Here is a 21,884-nt window from a genome sequence, read left to right on the forward strand (position 1 = left end):
ATTGTTGTACAAGTAGGACAATGCCCTGTGATGGACATGTCCAAACCTGGCATACCATAAATGAGCCTGGGAACTGTTTGCTACAGCCAATACCTTTTGATCATAAGGCTGAGCATCAAGCTTGTATAAGCCTCTGTCATATGTGCCAGTTGCTACAACCTCATACCCTTTCTTTGGATCCTTGATCCTGCATTGGTTATCTTGAAATTCGACCAACATATGTTGATTATGGGCAATATTTGAAACTGAAATCAGATTTTGCCTCAAATCTGGAACATACCAAACATCTCGGGTATACTTAACTTTCCCATTATCAAGCTGAATAGGAATGTGCCCAACTCCGATGATGTCTTGAGAAGCATCATTGGCACATGTAACCTGTCTGACATGAACAGGTGTGATGCTCTCAAACCACTCCTGGGGGAGGAGTCATGTGCTTAGTAGCACCACTGTCGATATACCATGTATCACTTGCAACAAGGGAAGCATCCCCTGATTGATTTTCAGCATTCAAATCCCCCCTGGCATCCATCTTCTCATTAAATGCAGCAAACACAAAATCTTTATCACCTTGGGCAAGACGAGCTTCACCATGTGCATCTGAAGCACGAGTTTCAGTGGGGGCAACAAAATTACTGCTAGAGCTGTCCCTTTGCCTCTTCTTTTCATTGGCAATCCTTTTTAGACACTCTACGATGTAATAACCTGGCTTCTTGCAATAATTGCGTTTGCCCTTTTTTCTAATTTTTGCTTGAACTGCTTGCATTCCCCTCCGTGGGCTGAGTTGTATGGCTATGTTTTGGCTCAAACTTTTTCTGAAATTTACCCTTTCCACGCATGGCAAGCGCTTGCTCACCCTGACGAGAGGCTTTGGCAAAATTTGAGCATGTCTCCTCTTCCTGCAACAAAAGCCCAACTAACTCATTGAACGAGAGTGGGGCTGCCCTGAGAACAATGGTCAATGATGTGATGAATGTGCCGTATGAGAGTGCTAAGCTATTGAGAGTAATAGAGACAAGCTTCTTGTCTTCTATTTCCTCATCAATACTTGGGAGGTGATCACGTAGATAAGTGATCCTTGCAATATGATCAGTGATGGCTTGGCCTTCCTGCATCTCGAGATCCTAGGCAATGGCCCTTGCCTCATTCTTAACATGATACATGTTTGCCAATCTTTCCCATGCTGCCTTTGCATGTTTGCACGACTTGATAGTCGTCAAATGTGCCTCTTCACATTTGTGGCAATCAAAAACATCGCTTGGGCATTGCGGTCGTTAAACTTCTTCTGCTCCTTCGTCAATGCTATGGGACTAGCAGGAGGGGCTGTAGCAGTCTACTGTGTCTGACCCAAAGAAGCTGTGCTGGATGTAGATGAGCCTGCTGGCCTCACCTCATCCCCACTAACAATATCCCACAAGCCCTTACCAACCAAGATGTTCTTAAGCACGAATGACCACAAGGCATAGTTTGGTCCATCCAGCTTGTCACCCTCCTATAAATTGCCAAAACTGTTTGAAAGAGTCGACATGATGAAAATGGGATACGCACAAGCTGCAAATGTACCTGCAAAAAAAACTGCAAGTCGTAAAAGTGCAACTATCTGCAAATGTGCCCGCAAATCCCAAACTAATACTGGCTGCAAATGCAAAGTACGACTGGCTGCTTTGAAATGCCACTGATTGCACAATGAAATCATTGCAAAAATGGTATCAACCAATCACTGCACTCTGTTGCAATCTAAAGTGCAATCGCAAACTGAAAATGCACAACCCAAATCTGAAATAGTGCACCCACGAGTGCTCAAATGCATCCAATGGAGCTCAAAAGCATCCACAACTATAAAGTAACTACAAATGCACCCAACAATGTAGAGTATCTGCAAATGCACCAAAGAGTGCAAGAGTATGGGCTGCAAAAATAGTCCCAAAGCGAAATACACAGCTCAAAACAGTTACTGAAAGTGCACCTTGGCTCGAAACACCTTCAAAATAGTCCACTGACTGTGTAGGCAAGCTGGAGATGACAAAGGAGCTGAAGTGAGCTGATTGGAGCTAAATGAAGTTGTCGGGAGTACTTCTGAACACAACACATGTGTAGGGAAGAGCCTATAGAAGTATGGAGACGCCTGGAGCTGCTGGAACACACCCGAGAGAGGCTCGAGCTTTCTTGTGTCGAGATCTAAGCAAAAACGCAAACAGTCAAAAACTGCTCAAATCACCTTCTAACAAGTCGTACGGACTCCCGACGCTGTTGCACAACTGCATACGGGCTGTACGGGCAGATCCGTATGGACAAAAAAAATAGGAAAAAAAATTGTCGCCTGAAATGGTGTGGGACATGTATGTTTTTATGCGGACAGCTCAAAATTTTCAAAAAACGTCGAAATCGGACCTCAAAAGGTCAAAAAACAGCCACTAGATTGTTGGAGCTACCTCAAATGTGAAAGCTGGAGAGCTGAATGTGAGAACTAGGAACACGCACTGGAGCACCAAGCTTGTGGGAGTCTGGAAGCAAGCGCAGGAATGGGCTCTAGAGACGGAAGCACTTTGATACCAAATATAGGAACAAAGTGGAGACACGTTGTGAACACAAGTGAGCAAGAGTGCACACACAAGAAAGCTCCAATAGAAATGTTCAAATGAAACAATACAAGTACTTGGTATATATAGTACCCAAGTACTATTGGTCAACAATAGGGTTGACTTTATGCCTACAACACCATATTTTTGCAATCTCTTACAACTTGCCAGTGGACTGAGGCACAAATACAGCCTATTATCCACAAGCCAATGGGCAAGCTAAAAGTTCCAATAAACTGATGAAAAAAGTCTACAGAAGAACAGCTCTGCTGATCACCTTGAGGATTGGGATCGACAGTTGGATGCAGTGCTATGGGCACTCATCCAATGCTATGGGCACTCAAAACAACACACAAAGTTGCAACAGGGTTAACACCTTTCAGATTGGTATATGGTTGTGAAGCAAAGCAGTAGTACCAATGGAATTTCTGGCAAGTAGCCTAAGAGTGGCAATAGATAATAAATTATCTCCAGAAGATTCAATCAATGCAAGATTAGAGCAACTTTTGCAATTGGATGAGGACAGGCTCACAAGTTCCCATACAGCTGATATCATTCAGAAAAGGAGGGTGATTTATTGTTGATGTTTGACAAAAAATTGGGGAAAATGCCAAGTAAATTCAAGCTCAAATATGATGGTCCATTTAAGGTGCTTGAAGTTTTTGAGCAAGGTACATTCAAATTGGCTGACCTACATGGCAACATATTTAACAAACCAGTCAACAGTTTTAGGCTCAAACCTTATGTTGGACCAGACCCCACTCAAGCAAAAATCAACACAATCTCTCTGCAACTATGCTAATACTGGAATCATGATTCTATATTGATTTCAATGGTTCATACTGATAGATCTTTTTATAACAGGCTCCGGCTACAATTCGACACAAGTCCACTAGGCTCACATGAAACGTCATGCTCATCAGATTGGTGGCACTACCCACAGAGGTGATGGTGGCACTTGTTAGCCACCACAGGGCTTAGCTAGGTGGCACTTGTTCACCACACGACTACACATATTGATAGTTGCCAACACTCCATCACAGGTTTTATGCCACCATAGAAACCTCACACATCGAAGCCCCCCTCCTAGGGTTGATGCCCTGCAGATCCCACTCCATGAGCTCTATGTGTCGATGCCGCTATGGTTAGGATTATGGGTTTTCTTTTGTGTTTGTCATGGGTGTTAATGTCCGCTTAGTAGGTCCACCCCTTAAGCTCATTGTATCAGTTTCTTTTAGTCTCATAGACCCTTTGGTCTTTTGAAGACTTTTAAGAAGCTTCCTTTCTTTCTCCCCTATCCCCTCAGATAAGCACCTGGCTATAGGATGATCTATATAAAGAAGTGACCCGTCTGATCTAAGCATATGAAAATCCAAAACGTAGAAGCATACGCTTCAAGAAAGCCCAATCTACTGTCATAAGCTTTCTCGAAATGAAAGAGTAGAATGGCTAACCTCTGGCCACTCACCACAGTCCAATATGAAGGCTCCCAAAATGTAAAGGTATTGTCAAAAATGTTTCGGCCATGCACAAAGCCCATTTACGTATCATGAATAAGGTCTAATAGAATGGGTTGTATCCTCATGGCAGCTTAATATATTTGACTAACTCCAGTAGTTTTCTTTTCAGCCTGATTGTTTGTAGTTGTTGGGATGTTTTATTGAACATAAGAGTCATTCTTGGCTTTGATGGATTTGATCATACATAATAGAAAGTTATTTTCTTTAAAAAAAATAAAATATATAATTTTTAAATTTAGAGTTGTTCCTTTCTGAGATTTGCATGTTTGACAGGGAAACTCTAGTAGTACTACTCTATCTGTTATTGTAAATGATATGGGATCATGGGGATGCTCTTGGGATTGTAAAAATGACAAAATGAGTCCACTCATGGATGAGTCAAACATCATACTGTCATTTTTCCCTCCTACGCCTACCATTCATGGTGAGTAAAATTCACATATCTTTTAAAAAGAGTAGACCAATATTTATAATAAGTATTACAAGAACAATTGCTATATAGTTTGAAAGAAATTTTCATTAATTACATAGTAAAATTAAATGAGAATATAACAAAGGGTATCATCTCCAAATAAATAAAGCTTGCAAAATATTACATCCAATTTTTCAAAACCTAATTCGCAGATGGGGGTCATATTAAAAGATTTTTAGTTTGAGCTTGAAAACCAGATGTTCCTTATTTTGTATGAATTCATTTCTTTTTGGACTATATGTGAATACCATATATGATTTTGATGCATGTTTGTGGAGGCCATTGTCATGTCCAACCTTGTTGTAGAAGAGTGAAACCATAATGAGGCTGCATATATCCCATTTAATAATAATATGCAAGCAATGATCCAATGATGTCGAGGTAACTGGTGAGTCAAAGGTGGATATAATGTAGGTGAGGTAGCATGCACCTTGCCAAGTTTATGCAAGAATCTTGAGTTGGTTGGGCCTCTGGTAGATAGAACGTGCTAATGCAAAGATGTTTGTTTTAGATGTTTACTTGGCTTGCAATCATTCTTTTTTCTCATGTGAATCATCTACCTCTCTCTCTCCTGCTAGTACTCTATGTACTCCTTCTCTTATGCTTAGTTCCTAGATTTTGCTCTCACTCTTGTATACCCTTCTCTTGTTGTCAGTAGTAAAGCATAGTTGTTTTTCTTAATTCATTTGCTCACTCTCTTAGCTTATCCCTACAATTGGTATCAAAGTGATCCCTCGTCAGGAGTGTCTCCTGAGTAGCATAGTTAGGAGGCTTTAAAATCAAGGCATGGTTGTCCAGCAACAATAGCATAGAAGAATTGTCACATTCAACTTAAAAAGGCACTAATCCCTGGCATATGCACATCAAGATGTGATTTATCTAGTAGACATAATAGAGAAAGTGTCTCGTAGCTAATTGACTCAAACAGGGTACTGTAGTTCGATCCTGATGCTGTCTTGCATATAGCCTGATTTTATGCCGCTCTACTCTCAGCAAATCTTGATGCATTGGCTAGAGATAAATGCAGATACGCATTGACAGAGGATTTCCTTCTTATACAATGCAGCAAACTCTCACTTCTTTCAAGGTAGCTTGGGATTTGTTTTCTACTACATCAGGTGCACACATTAAATGGAATAAATCAATGGCTTTTTTTTTTTTCAAAAAAGAGACTTCTATTAAGTAAGAAAGAAACCCGCTAGAGCAAACTCTGTGTGGAAATACACCATGCTAAGCATGTAATAAAAACACCTTAGAGGAATGAGGTAGAAAGAAACCAAGGCTGAGGCTGAAAATGCCATCTCAACCCTGTAGAAGTCTCAGCAAAGAAGGGAGAGTCTCTCCAATCTCTGAGAAAAGTAACTCCAATCTATGAGAAAAGTAACTCTCCTGGAGGAGGCTGCTCGAGATGATCCCTACATGGTTGCCCAAATGGCCATTAGAGTGTGTATCGTATCTGTCCAAGTATTGGCCAAGCTCTGAGAAGGGTGAACCTGAGAACCCTCCAAAGGCTCAGTCCATCTGGCTCTCCAAATGTACCATGCTGCAATGCTAGCTAGGATCTCCCATGGAGAGTCGACCGAGGAGTGAGCAGCCCTGAAAACAGTGGCCGGAACATCCTCTAGAGAGCACGACTCCACAAGGTGTCGTCGGATGTGAAGAGCCCAAGAGGAGTGAAGTCTCTCAAAAAATACCTGGGGCCCTAAAAGAGTAAGCCAAGCCACTGATCCCCAGGTCATATAGAAAGGTAGGTGAACAAAAGCGCTGAAAAGCTCATCCAAAATCATGTCATTCCACATGATAGGCTGCCTTTCAATCTCTTCACGGGTGGATGGGGGAATCCTACGAAGAGTACTCCTGAAGCTAGCCCATGCTTTTAGGATAGCAACCATAAGAGGGAAAGAGGGAGACCTGAGGTCCCTAGAGTGGCACCAACAAGAGCATACAAACCATGCTGTGGCTAGAAGAACTTGGTTAACCACCACCACCCTGGAGGCCAAGTCAAGTTTGGCTGAGCTCCAGAAAAGGAGCTTTCTTCTGATGCTTTCCAACACCGGAGCAAACTGTTGTGAGGGAGAGATGCCCACCCCAACCTGGCAGCCCAAATATCTGACGGAGAAGCCCCTCTGTACCCAAGTGAAGCCAATATCATTACCCCAGTCAGAGGTGTCATCCTCGCAAATCCAAAAACCACTGGATTTATGCCAATTAATGTGTGCACCTGCAGCCGTGCAAAACAAATCCAAGGCTGTTTGGAAGGAAGTGAGTGTCCTGGGGCAGGCATCCAAAAAAACAGCCGTGTCATCTGCCAACTCACTATCCAAGAGCTCTTCTTCTCGGCGGATAGGAAGCCTCAGCCCATAAATATTAGCTTGAGATCTAATGTAGATACTCATAGCTTCTGCCACAAACAGAAAAAGAAACGGGGCAAGAGGACATCCCTGGCGGACGGATCTGGAAATCTAAAACCTATCCCCTCTTACCCCCCCAATGAGCAATTGGCTATGGGCTGATTTGTAGAGAGAGGATACTCCTCTAATCCATGCATCTAAAAAACCAAAGCGAGATAGAGTACCTCTAAAAAATCCCAGTCTACTCTGTCGTAAGCTTTCTCAAAGTCCAAGAGTAGAATGGCCAATCTCTGGCGGCTCTGCATGGCCCATTCTGAGGCCTCCCAAAATGAGAAAATATTATCAAAAATACTTCTGCCATGCACAAACCCTGTCTGCATGTCATGAATCAAATCTGGAAGAAAAACCTGTAGCTGCAAACTGATGGCTTTCGCCAGAATCTTGTAAAAAGTGCCCAAAAGAGTGATGGATCTCCATTGAGACACAAGATTCCTATTACCCCCTTTGGTATGAGATGAATGAGAGTGAGTCTGGCATCTCACTAGAGTCCCACACGCCCTGCAGGACTGATGTAATGTGATCACCAATCTGCTCCCAAAAAGTAATAAAAAAGGAGGGGGTAAGTCCAATCAATGGCTTTTGGATTAGTGATGAGGACACTCTGGATTGGAGAGCTGATATTTGATTCACTTAGATTCAAAGGGGTGTCAATGTCAAATACTTGGGATGCCAAGTCGGTATGGGTATCTCACCATCACAAGAGTTTGATTTTGTGTTGGAGAGTATCAAGAGAAAGCTCCTTTTTTTGAGTTCAGCCAACTTGACCTTGTTTCCAGGGCGGAGAATATGCATCCCCGACCATCCAAACCATATTCGATGGGCACGATACTTTGCATGAGCCCTTAAGCGGGTGATATTGAGTGCATGGGTTGCATACCTATTAGAGACTCACACGTTCGAAAGTGTGGTTTTGACCGTTGTGCATGATGAGTGGTTAAAAAACATGGTATAATGCATCCTCAACATACAAACCATATCTGATGGGCAAGATACTTTGCACGGGCCTTAGGTGGGTGAGATTGAGGCATGTGCAAAGTACCATGTCCATGGAAGACTTGCACATTTGCATAAGGCACCTTGAAGCATGTTTTTAAACCCTTGTGCATGACGGGTGGTGAAAAAACATGGTACAATGTGTCCCCGACCATGCAAACCACATCCGATGGACACGATACTTTACACAAGCCTTAAGGTGGGTGAGATTGAGGTGCATGCAAAGTCCCTGCCCATCGAAGGCTCGCATGTTTGAATAAGCCACCCCAAAGCGTGTTTTTAATTCCTGTGCATGACAGGTGGTGAAAAATATGGTATAATGCATCCCCAACTATCCAAACCATATCCGATGGGCCAGCTTCATGAGTACTCTTATCGTAACTGGATCTGCATATTGTAGAGTTAAGCTTGAAAGAAGAGTTAAGCTAACCTAAAGCATTCTACTACCCTTTTAATATGACTAACTCCGCTTGTGACACCATGACTCTCATTGAACCATATATATAACCCCCCCCCTCCACACACGCACTTTTTTTTTTTGGGTAAAGAAACTTTCCATTAGGAAAGAGAATTGCCTCGCTCAACATCGCCTTCATGTGAGAATACACCACCGTCAGCATCATATTGGCTAACCACAATTTATGCATGTGCACATGTTGACATGTCGCACTGCATGGCCAACCCTTAAACTCCTAATTTCCTCATACGAGGTTTAAGACCCCAACACTACTAGGAAGAAAATCATTTATCAAGGATATCTTGAAGATAAGCTGCTATGGGCGTAAATGATGAATTGCATGATGCTAAGCTTTTTTGAAGTCATTGTTGAATTTGATGTTGTTTGTTTGTTGTGGACTATTTTCCACCATGGTATGAGGACATAGCTCAACTCTTGTCCATAAAGAAATTCTAGTGTGATTGTCACCTAGTAAAAAATACAAAAGGATCATTCAAGCGGCACCCTTTGAGTTGATTGCGGGATAGCTATATAAACTGGGAAGAGATTACATCCTCCATCGGTGTGTACTTCCACATGAAACCACAACAACCCATGAGGAAGCCTACGCTATGTTGGGTGGACGAAGTATGGCTGTTGAAGCTACTACTGGGAAGGTCATGAGAGGCGATTGTTGCTCGTGGCCCAAGCTGGTCTAGGATTGCTATGCACATGGCACAAATGTGGCTCTTGTCAATGAGGGTGCCACAAACTCACTAGGCGTAAGTTTCTCCATCTCAAACATTTCAATCCATTTCCACCTTTCTACTGTTGGGGTGTTGATTTTGTGGGGCCAATCTGCCTAGGAACCAAAAAAGGGAACTAGTACATGATGGCAACCATTGACTAGGATACTTAATGGGTGGAAGCTCGGGTAGCATCTACATGTTCCACACCAATGGTGGCATTCTTTCTTTATGATCAGATTATTCTTCCTTGAAGCTTAGCCATGTGTCTTCAATATGCTTCCACACAGGAGTGTCTGCAGGAGTTCTCCACTTGCCATCGGTTGATCGATAGGAGAGAGGAAAGGACATATTGAAGCTCATTGCTTCAAGAAGCAAGAATAGAAACAAGAGAAGCACCATGTCAATCTCCTTACTAAAAAAAAAGGCTGAACTTCATACATGGTATTTAGACAGTGGTGCTTTTAAGCACATTACTCCTCACAAGGAATGGTTTGATAGCATCAAACCTATTTATGGCACATAGGTTACTTGAGCTAATGATGCTTCATAGGACATCATGGGGTTGGGAGATGTTCCCATTCTTTTGGAAAATGGAAAAAATAATATATCTGTGATGTTTGGTATGTTCCTGACTTGAGGAAAAATCTGATTTCAGTTCCATCTATTGCCCATGATCAGCACATGTTGGTGGCATTTCAAGATAATCAATGCAGGATCAAAGACCCCAAGAAAGGGTATGCAGTGGTGGCCACTTGCACTTATGATGGGGGTCTTTATAAGCTTGATGCAAAGCCATGTGTGCAGCATGCAATGGCTATCTCAAATGCCTCTCAGAGTGATCTTTGGCAAGCTTGGTTTGGGCATGCTCATCCCAAGAATCAGTGCAGCACTGCCTTTGGGAGTGCACTCAGGCGAGGACGATTTGGAAGGGTGTTGCTAGGATACTTTGCATTTTTCATAGAGCACCCTTCTTGACCTGGGGATCAGTTGCTTGGTTGTCACTCACTGGTCCACAAGCTTTCTTCGAGGGACATGACAGCCTTCTTTGTGGAGTCATGCTCCCTCCAGGATGTTTTGTTTACTCCATTCAGAGCTCCCCATGCTTCTGTAGACCATCTTGGGAGATTCTGGCTAGTATTACAGCATGGCTTGTTTGGAGAGCTAGATGTACAAAGGCTTTGGAGGACTCCCAGGTTCACCCTTCTTAGACTATGGCCAATATCTGGGCAGCTACTATACACACTTTAATGGCCATTTGGGCGAACATACAGGGAACGTCTAGGACTGCTACTGCTAGGAGGGTTGCTTGTCTGGAGGGGTTCTCCTTTCTTCTTTGACTCTCCTTCACGGATGAGGTGGCACTTTCAGCTGCCACCTGGGATTTTTGTTTGCTCATTGTGAGCTGTTTTTTCTCATGCTTGACATGATGTACTCCCGCACTTGGGCTTTGCTCTGCGTTTTTATTCATACTTAATGAAGTACTCTTGACATGATGTACTCCCGCACTTGGGCTTTGCTCTGCGTTTTTATTCATACTTAATGAAGTACTCTTCTTGCATTCAATCATAATATGGGTGAGGGAATGCCTGAATTACAGCAGCCTGCAACTGAATTATGTGAAGGGTGTGTCCTTGGCAAGTTGCACCGTACGCCTTAAGGATGGTTTAGTGAGGGCCACTCAAATATAGCAGCTTGTGCATAGAGATGTATACAGGCCCATGAATTACTACGAATCAAAGGAGGGCAAAATATTTTGTCAAATTTATTGATGATTACTCTTGATTCACATGGCTCTTTGTCATGAGAGAAAAATCTGAAGTGTTTTATTAGTTTCAAAACTTTCATCAAGGACCAGACCAATTCTAGAATCAAAACACTCATAACTAACAGAGGGGAGAGTGCATGTCTGATGCCCTCAAAGATTATTTGTCTGAACATGGGATTATGCATCATAAGACAATGCCTTACATACCACAACAGAATGGAGTTGAAGAGAGAAAGACTAGAACACTAATGGAGATGATACAGCGCATGCTAAAGCATAAGACATTGTTAAAGGGATTTTGGGGAGAGGCTATAACTATAGCCACCTACATACAGAATAGATGCCCTACAAAAGCATTGGTCAAAGTTACACCTGCTCAGGTATTCTATGGCTATAAGCCAAAGGTCAGTCATTTCAGAGTGTTAAATTCAGTGGCATATGCTTTGGTTTCAAAACAGAATAGATCAAAGCTTGATGATAAGAGTATCAAATACATTTTTGTGGGTTTAGTACTGAAAGTAAGGGCTACAGAATTTATAATCCTACTACAAGGAAGCTTATTATTAGCAATGAGTATGAATACATGATTCCTGATGTCATTGGGATGCCACTATGCCTTTGGATGCCACATATTGAGGAGATTTCTCCCTCAAATGTTTCAGATAAGCGACTAGCTATTGGGGATACATAGCCCATTGTTTATCAACGTCATGGGGTATGGCAAGCAAGTGGTACCCACTTGATGTAAGTGGTACAACAAATAAACCACTTCCGAAATGGGCAAGGTTGACCATTCAAGATGCACAGAATCGGCCTTCTTTGGGAGAACCAAAGCTAGAACAAGGCAAGCAAACAATCAGGTTAATTATGCCTTGATGAGCACGGTGATGGAAGCTGAAATTGAGCCTCAACATTATCAGGATCCATAGGGACATCCCTTATGACAAAAGGCCATGGAATCTGAGATCAGATCCATTGAAAGCTACTCATTAAATGCAGCAAACACAAAATCTCTATTCACCTTGGGCAAGATGAGCTTCACCATGTGCATCTGAAGCACTATTTCAATGGGGGCAATAGAATTACTGCTAGAGCTGTCCCTTTGTCTCTTCTTTTCATTGGCAATCCTTTTTTGACATTCTACGATGTAATGCCCTGACTTCTTGCAATAATTGCATTTGTTCTTTTTTTAATTTTTGCTTGAACTGCTTGCATTCCCCTCCTTGGGCTGAGTTGTATGGCTGTTTTTTGGCTCAAACTTTTTCTGAAATTTGCCTTTTCCACCCACGGCAAGCGCTTGCTCACCCTGACTAGAGGCTTTGGCAAAATTTGAGCATCTCTCCTCTTCCTGCAACAAAAGCCCAACTAACTCATCGAACGAGAGTGAAGCTACCTTGAGAGCAATGGTCAATGAAGTGACGAATGTGCCATATGAGGGCGCTAACTATTGAGAGTAATAGAAACGAGCTTCTTGTCTTCTATTTCCTCATCAATACTTGCGAGCTGATCACGTAGATCAGTGATCTTGGCAATATGATCACTGATGGCTTGGCCTTCTTGCATCTCGAGATCCTTGAGCTGATTTGTCTAGGCAATGGCTCTTGTCTCATTCTTAACATGATATATGTTTGCCAATCTTTCCCATGCTACCTTTGCATCCTTGCACGACTTGATAGTCGTCATAATGTGCCTATTCACATTGTGGTAATCAAAAACATCACTTGGGCACTGCGGCAATCAAACTTCTTCTGCTCCTCTGTCGATGCTATGGGACTAGCAGGAGGAACAGTAGCAGTCTGCTGTCTGCCTGTAGTTTGACCCAAAGAAGCTGTGTTGGATGTAGATGAGCCTGCTAGCCTCACCTCATCCCCACTAGCAATATCCCACAAGTCCTTACCAACCAAGATGTTCTTAAGCATGAATGACCACAAGGCATAGTTTGGTCCATCCAGCTTGTCACCCTTTGACAAATTGCCAAAACTGTCCGAAAGAGTCGACATGATGCAAAATGAGACACCCACAAGCTGCAAATGTACCTACATGTACCTACAAAAAGAACTACAAGTCCCAAAAGTGCAACTAGCTGCAAATGTGCCTGTAAATCCCAAACTAGTACTGGCTGCTACAAATGCAAAGTACGACTGACAGCTCTGAAATGCCACTGATTGCACAATGCAATCACTGCAGAAATGGCATCAACCAATCACTATAGTCTACTGCAATTTGAAGTGCAATCTCAAACTGGAAATGCACAACCCAAATCTCAAAGAGTGCACCCATGAGTGCTCAAATGCATCTAACAGAGCTCAAAAGCATCCACAAATGTAAAGTAACTATAAATGCATCCAACAATGCAGAGTATTTGCAAATGCACCTGAGAGTGCAAGAGTATGGGCTGCAAAAACAGTCTCGAAGCGAAATACACAGCTCAAAACTCTTACTGAAAGTGCACCTTGGCCCGAAACACCTGCAAAACAGTCCACTGACTGTGTGGGCAAGCTGGAGAGATGACAATGTAGCTGAAGTGAGCTATTTGGAGCTAAATGAAGCTATCAAGAATACTTTTGAACACAATACATATGTAGAGAAGGGCCTGGAGCTGCTGGAACACACCCGAGAGAGGCTGGAGTTGAAAAGAGGCCAGATCTGAGCAAAAATGTTGAAAAACAACTGAAAACTGCTCGAATCGCTTTCTAAGTCGTACAGACTCGAAATCAGGTTCTGACAAGTCGTACGGATCGCAGCATTGTCGCGCAATTGTACGAACAGATCCGTATGGACGAATAAAAATAGATTTTTAAAAAAAAATTTCTCATAAAATGGTGCGGGACAGATTTGTTTGTATGCGGGCAGCTCCAAAATTTCAAAAAATGTCAAAATCGAATCTCAAAAGGTCAAAAAACAGCCGCTAGACTGTTGGAGCTACCTCAAACGAAAGCTGGAGAGCTAAATGTGAGAACGAGGAACGTGCACTGGAGCACCAAGCTTGCGAGTGTCTGAAAGCAAGTGCGGGAATGGACTCTAGAGATAGAACTGCTCTGATACCAAATGTAAGAACAAAGTGGAGACAAGTTGTGAACACAAGTGAGCAAGAGTACACACACAAGAAAGCTCCAATAGAAATGTTCAAATGAAACAATACAAGTACTTGGTATATATAGTACCCAAGTACTATTGGTCAACCATAGGGTTGACTTTATGCCTACAACACCATATCTTTGTAATCTCTTACAGTTGGGGTGACCTCACACAATAATCCAACCCCACATCTAGCCTTTGTTCCGGCCTAGAGACAAGCCCCTAACAATAGTTTCCACGAGTTTTAGAAATGGGAAAACAAAAACGGGCGGGAAATAATGTTTCGGAGTTCCGCTCACCAGAAGAATCGGTGGAAATGGAGTTTTGATTTTTAAGTTTAATGAAATATATTATATATACATAATTATTATTAATACATATGTCATACAACAAGGCTCGAGAGGACAACAAGGAGGAAAGGAGAGGGCAAGGGCTGAGGAGAGCAAGGAGAAGAGGGTATGGGCTGAGGATAGCAAGGAGGAGAGGAGAGCAAGAAGGAGAGGTTGGAGAGGAGAGCAAGGATGAGAGGAGAGGGCAAGGGTTGAGGAGAGCAAGGAGGAGACGCTGGAGAGGAGAGCAAGGAGAAGGGGCAGCAGGCTGAGAGGGGGATTGTAGGATGAGAGGAGAGCAAGAGGAGAGGCTAGAGATGGAGAGCAAAAACTACCAATGGGGTTCTGTGGTTGAGGCGGGTGTGTGTGTGGTGTGTGTGTGCTAGTACTTTTGCTTCTATAGCTGAGCATGGTGTCTACAAGCTCTTACATTGCTGCTCTATAGCTGGGCTCCAGAGGCACTGCAAAAAAAAAAAAAAAGGGCTTGCTCGAAATGCCATTTCTAATTTCGGAAACGGCGCCGAAATGGCTAACTATTTCGGGTGCCCAGAAACTCCGTTTTTGGGCACTATGCCCCTAACCTGTGCGGTACTCTGGCAAAATGGCGATGACATACCCTTGCCCTGGCATCGGCCCAACACCCTCCTAACCTAATAATCTACTACACTGGGCATGCTCCTAAACCTGATGTCAAATCTCCTCAAGCCGAGCTCCTCCAGTTTGTGTCAATCCATATGCGTAGACCATCTCTGCCACTATTCTTCGCTTGCTGCTGATGCCGCAAGGATTGCAATCTCGTGCCAAGGCATCTTCACGAACGAGCTCAACACCCCCCTCTAGAAGCCTCAGGGCCAATCTGGTATGCAAATTGATGAATCTACACATGTCCCGTACAACGAGGAAGTAGTCTGCTCACAAAGATCTTTCTTGTCACAGCTGCTCCTCGCAACCCCTTTCCGGCAATTTGCTGGCCCAAAAGTGTCCAGCAGCTCATGTACAAATCGCTGCATTGTGAAACAAGACACCCCCTCTGGATCTGCCGAATCTCTACTCCCGCGCTGGTAGTCTGCATAGGTCCACTCGAGTCAACGAGAACTTACTCCTGTGGTCGCAGAGCCTGCCCGGAAGCCTACCTCGTACGAACTCCATATGCCTCTACCCACGTGTAGAGGTAGAACAGTGCCTCTGCGTATTCCCATCAACTAGCAAGCCATCAAACGTTTGGTATAGAATAGCTCGCCGCGGCGTATCTGCAACTAACTTCCAGTCATCACCATTTTGTCCATTGGTGATAAAAGATGGAACAGAGCATTTGTAAACACCATGATCCACTTTCCTGCCGCAAACCACATGTCTTGGACCAAACCTATGCTACCCAACAAGGGCTTGCTGCACTCCTACCGTAAGATCAAGTAATTTTACAGAAAGATCCACCAGAGATGTAGCAATCCGCTTCTCTGTATGCTCTATGGTGAGCACAACTACTGAGATGCAGCAACCCGCTGCTCTGTATGCTTTTTGGTGAGCACCACGACTACTGCTCCTATTCTGTCCTTGCACTCCTCAGGCTGCATGTTCCTCAGCAAGCTTCAGTCACCATCCTTAGTGCAACTTCCTTAGATGGCACACTCCAGCAGCATGTGCTATCTTACTGGCTGTTGGTGTGCATCAAGTATTGCTCCTAAGTGGGTGAGGGCTGTCTCTAATCTGAGAGGAACTCAGAGGTAGGGGGTGACGGGGGAAGCACGGTGGGAGAGGAGAGGGGGATGGGGGAGGAGGCGGGAAAGGGATTGCTGGGCTCTCGGTTGTCTTTTGAGAGTTTAAAGGGATCACCGAAGATATATAAAGCGAGGCACCATTGTACTTTTAAATTTTCACTCGAATCTGAGTACTTTGCCGCATACCTATCTCCACCTTGCATCTCTAGTTTCGCTCACATGTGAACTCTTGGTCGTGTGCACCTTTTGATGTCTTTCCTACCATCGCTACAGCTTCACGGAGATTTTTGTTTTTTTCCCGATTTGTTGCCGAGTAAGGCCTACGATTTTGAATGTGTTGAGGAGGAAACGAGCTGCTATGGTGAAGAAACGTGGGTGATTTTATTACGGTAGGCAGCCTAGAAGGAACTTTTCCTTTTCTAAGCTCTCGTTAAGCCATGTGTCGTGATTATAGGCGTTGATCTTTATGAAGATCCAAGGGTTTGAAACATGCTTTCTAGAAAAGCAAACTTTTGTGAGCTCTCCTTAAGCCACTTGTACAATTTTAGGCCCTTGATTTTAGATTTTTTTAAGGGACTAAAACAATCCTTCCAAATTTGACTCAAAAGCATACTTTTTAATTTATTCTTCCCACAAATCGCTGTAATATTTTCCTCCACCACTTGGCTGGGCGATGCATTCACCAAACAGAATCACCTCTCTTTGAAACCCAAGCTTGAGGAAAAAGGATTTTATATAATGCAGGCACAGTAATCTGAGATAGCCTCAAAGGACGAGAAGAGGACCCTGGAGAAGTCAAAGTCCAATCTTCTAACCGGCGGTCCTAGAGTTCCAAAGGAGGAATCAGAACAAAAGGCGAAAGCATAGAAGTAATTTGTCACCACAAAGGACAATAATGAGAGCCCAATCCATATGTAGTGGCTACTAGAGAAAAGGGGAGCACAGTACCAGCATCATCTATAACATCAGCAACCGAGGTGATTGCTTTAAACGAGACAAAGTAGGAACATCGAGGTTCCTATAAAGCCAAGGGAGGCTGAAAGACTTTCGACCAGTGAATGCTTTCAGCTCTCAAAGAATTCCCAAGCAAAGATTGCTGTCCATTCCATTCTAGATGAGAAAGAACATGCTTCGAGTCAACAAGCAAGCGGGAGACAAAAGGGCAACCGGGAAAAGTGCCATCAGTGTAGCCAAAAAAGAAATCCCAGTGATCGAGTTGCCAATGACCAAACGCAGAAATACTGATATGGGTGACCAGAGTCCTAATCGTAAGGGCCCAAGGCTGATCACCTGGTAGAAATTGCAGCAACATTTTCCCCCTATGGGCAAGAATATGCACATGAATATCCGTGATGTTCAATCCACCATGCATATTGGGAGAACAAATGTGATGCATCGAAAGTAGCCTGAGACTTGTTTTGCCATGTTTGGATCGCCAGAAGATTTTCATAAAGACAAACATGAAAGATGTAAGATATGCCTTAGTGAACATGATCAATGGCAAGTAAATTTGAATATATGCCACAAGTATGGATTGCACTATTCGAAGACGAACGTGCAAAGACCCGCAAAGGCCCAGTTGCCAGTTTCCAATACTCAAGCTTTTTTCGAAGCTTATAGCCAAAACCCAATCAGTTTGTTGTCGGCGAGTGAGTTCACCCCAAAGGGTAACCAAGATGACGAACAAACTCAGTGGGTGGAATGATATTCTTGGGCCATAATAGACTATGCCAGTCTTTGGAATGCAAAGGCAGCAGCTTAGACTTCTAAAAATTAACATGAAGACTAGCTGCCAAACCATAAACAGAGAGGGCTTGCATCAAGGCACCAAGATCATTGGGCGTATTCTTTGGGGTAAAGAAAGAATCATCAGCATAAGCTTGAGCAACCATGCATGCACACACATGTGTGTGCGCATGCATACATGCATGCATGTCTCTCTCTCTCTCTCTCTCTCTCTCTCTCTCTCTCTCTCTCTCCCCACTTTGGGGACAGCCTCTTGTAATATAACAATACATGGATTTCACTTTAAAAAAAGTGTTGTGTGTGTATGCATGCATGCATGCATCTCTCTCTCTCTCTCTCTCTCTCTCTCTTTGTGTGTGTGTGTGTATGTGTATTTATTTATTTTAAAGGAAAAAATCTGGCTGCACGATGCCTGTGTTATATCCTTTTATCAAAGCTTAATCAGAACAACATAGTCTAATAAATTATCCTTGCGTCTATTGAATAAAAAAGGTGATCTTTGGAAAGAATCTTTGGAAAGGCACCTAGGTTGAACATTATCCCAACAAAAATATTCTCTAAGGAACCCTTTGCTAGAGCTAGGTTGCACTATGGATATAGGTAATTTGAGTATGTGTAATTCTAGCTCATGATCCAAAAGAGGAACAATGATCACAGGCCGACAAGTATAACATTAAGGCTTGATAGACAAAAGGTCTCCTAGGTGATTCACAAAGTTTCAAATAATTTGTACATTGGAAAGGATCTCACCCTCTCCAACGAAACATATTGACAAATGCCATACATTGAAATGATAATGACATTTTTTTCGTTCTAATGAAACTCTTAAAGTGAAGTTGAGCGACTGACTAATTGTCTTAGTTGACGTAATGTCATTTTAAAAGTTCATTTCGCACCACAGTTTGTAATAGCTTGAGGAACGTATCAACATAAGATTGTACTTTTTTGTTTTTTGTTGACTTATGGAATGATGAAGCCATTCCTAAGGTTTTCCTGGAAGCATTAAAGACAAAGGAAAAACTTAGAGTTGTGTTGCTTATGTAAAATGCTTTTTTAATCTTTTTCTACTTATGCAGGAAGTACTACACGGAAGATCATTATAGCGAGTTGTTTAGCTGCAACTATCATAGCAGGATGTGTGATTCTTGTTTTGTTGCCGTGTTTGATCGTGAGGCTTAATGAACAAAACTATACACGACACACTGTGTTAGCGAAGTCCGCAGGCACATCCTACACAAATGAGGAGCACAAAGTCCAAAGCTCTAGGGTGAAATGGCTATACCATCCTTTTGGGATAAACTCTCCAAAATTAGAAAAATAATAATAAACCAGTATAGGATTACTTTAGGTGTACTATGTTGCATGAATTGAAAGAGAATTTTATGTGATGCAAAGATTCTATGGTCTCACTTTTCAATAATGGCAAAGACAAAAGACATAAGAGTTAAGAGGGATCAAATTATAATACAAACAAGGTGCACTCTATAAATTTTTGCAACATGACATGAATTCATCAACATGTTTACTCCATCCAGGTTTACAATCCATTTTGGATCCCTTCAAGAAGTGGAGATGTAGCTACAAAATGTCTATCCACACCCAATCCAATCGCCTTAAACCTTCGTCGTTTTGAACTTAAAAAAATGTGAGCTTACAAAGTTTTACTTCTATTGGTGCTAAAGTTATGTTACGGACAAACTTTACATGATAAAAGACCTTGTTTTATCATTTTGTGGTCATTTTCTTTCAACATGCATCTAAGTCATAGTTAGATTTAAAATGCCATGAATGATTTACATAACAAAAGATTTTGTTCGACATGACCTATGACCTATGACCTTGGCAGCTTGAAATGTAGTATTCATAAGAATATCATTTGTAGATCTAGTAACCTGCCCCTAGTGTGAACATCAAAGGCCGAGGCATCCCCATATGACCCTCATAGTCCCACAACCTAGATCCTATCCCATATCCATGTCCACTTATCATGTGATGTGGATTTTTCATTAATACCAAAAAGGGCTATTGCCACATGTGAAGGGGATGGCACCCCACCCTACATATTATACACATCGTTCAACACTTTTTAATCTTATGATGCAATAGGAAAACTAAAAGAATTGTGCTTACCAATTTTTTAAAAGTATATACTAATAATAACTTTTTGTATGCAGGTTAGCATCATCAGAAGAGGAATCATCAAAAGCTATGTTGAGAATTCAGTAATCCTTGTAGAATAATCACTACAAAAAAAAACCTTCTTCTTTTCTAAACTATTTATTTGTTCGGAATATACATAGAGTACATCTTTTTCTTTCTTTATGTTTGTCGTGTCTCAAGATGCTCTCCTTGTTGAGAATATATGTAGAGCACATCTTGTTCTTCCGTTAATTTTGTTGTGTCTCAAGATACTTTACTTTGTATTTTTACATTTATTCCCACTTTTTCATTTTGATTCTTAAAATGCTCATCGTATTTTTATAAGTAATGTGCTCATAATTTATTGAAATTTCACAAAGACTAACAATTCATGTACATGCGAATAGACTTTACAATACCTTATCGAAAAGCAGTAAAAAAATACCAATAATAATGTAGCAATTAATATGTATGCAAAGGGATGTGGTGATAATATTGTGCAATAAGAGGGACAGAAGGCCCATGGTTGAGGTGGCATGATTTGCCTTATGCCAACCCCTCCATGTGGATGGCCCCATGTGTGCATTGAATAGGTTGGTTGTGCATAGTCCAAGGGCTAATATTATAGAATTGCGAAGTAGGATGAGGTTACAAGCATCTATGTGGTAGCACTCCACTTGTTGTCATAGGTGTGTTTTGTATATTTCTATATTAGAAAAGGATCCATGCAGAAAAGGCACCTAATCCTAGCATAGGATATTGAGCTTCGACTTATGTGGACTTGGAGGCTAAGGGTTTTCACACCCAATTGAAGGTATATAGCCATTACCCTGAGATGGAAGATGCCCTCCCCCACCTTGTGCATGGGAGGCCTCTTTATTGATGTTGACATTAGCCATAAAAGAAAGTTATGCGTGAAAAGAAGGACACTTCCTCTCCCATTGGCCTCTCTTCTATCCTTGTTAATTGATGCCCCCTTTCTCTCCACCATGAGCTCTCCATCTTCCCCTCATATCCTCTTTCTCCCCCTTTGTCTTGCACCATGCTTTGCACCACACCTCAATCTACCATCCCAAAAAAAAAGAGCAAGTAAAGAGAAACAATGAGATCTTGTGTTCATTGGAAAGTTGAAAGGGTGGGAAGAACATTTCAAAGAGGATCATTGAGTCTTGTGTTTTAACATCTCCCTAGATCACTAGCTTGACAAAAAGTTATTGTCACACAAGTGATATAAGAATTGAAAATGGCTTGGTTCTTGTTTAGGAGATTCAAGAACCATAGGGTATGAAAACTTACAACAAGTAGCACCTCAAACCCTTTCATGTTTGTTCTTCACCTAGGTTTCTTTATGGTATGCATCCCAAACCTAGGGGCGAATATGCAATCTATCCAAGGATACCAATAATAATGTAGTAATGAAAAAGTGAGTATGGTGATGTGGTGAGAAATTGTACAATAAGAGGGCATAGAGCCCATCGTTGAGGTGGTAAGGTTTCCCTTGTGCCAACCCTCCATGTGGATGGCCCCATATGTGCATTGTGAATAGGTTGGTTGTGCAAAGTCCAACGAAAAATATTATGGAATTGGGAAAGTATGATGAGGTGGCAAGCATCCTTGTTCTAGCCCTCTACTTGTCCTCATAAGTTTCATTGTGTATTTTTATATTGGGAAAGGGTCTATGAATATGAGCTTTGAATCTTAACATAGGATATTGGGCTTTGATTAATATGGAAATGGAGGCTAAGGGTTGCTACACCCAATTGAAGGTATTTAGATGTTATGCTCACATACAAGATGCCTTCTCCCACCTTGTGCATGTGGGAGGCCTCTTTATTGATGTTGACATTGACTATGAAAGCAAGCAGAAGGCACTTCCTCTTCTATTAGCCTCTCTTGTATTTTTTCCTAGTTAATTGATTCCATCGTTTCTCTAACCGTGAGCTCTTCTG

The 21,884-nt window shown here is 42.2% G+C and overlaps 1 protein-coding gene across 2 annotated transcripts in view; it reads left to right on the top strand.

Moving 5' to 3' along the window:
- Positions 1–20,070, top strand: part of LOC147881588 (protein GAMETE EXPRESSED 2-like) — a 36,133-nt gene extending 16,063 nt beyond the window's left edge. The window contains exon 4 of one of the 2 annotated variants that reach the window (XM_087402041.1): positions 19,971–20,070. In XM_087402041.1, the coding sequence (XP_087258167.1) occupies positions 19,971–20,036 (66 nt within the window). In that variant the 3' untranslated portion in view covers positions 20,037–20,070. Of the gene's footprint in view, positions 1–18,872; positions 18,931–19,970 lie in introns of those variants that run through there. The other variant, XM_087402042.1, reaches the window with a different exon arrangement.
- Positions 20,071–21,884: the final 1,814 nt, after the last annotated feature.

This window comes from Dipteris shenzhenensis, chromosome 30, assembly GCF_047967505.1.
Source record: "Dipteris shenzhenensis isolate YYH24624 ecotype China chromosome 30, Dip_SZ_1.0, whole genome shotgun sequence".
NCBI lineage: Eukaryota > Viridiplantae > Streptophyta > Polypodiopsida > Gleicheniales > Dipteridaceae > Dipteris > Dipteris shenzhenensis.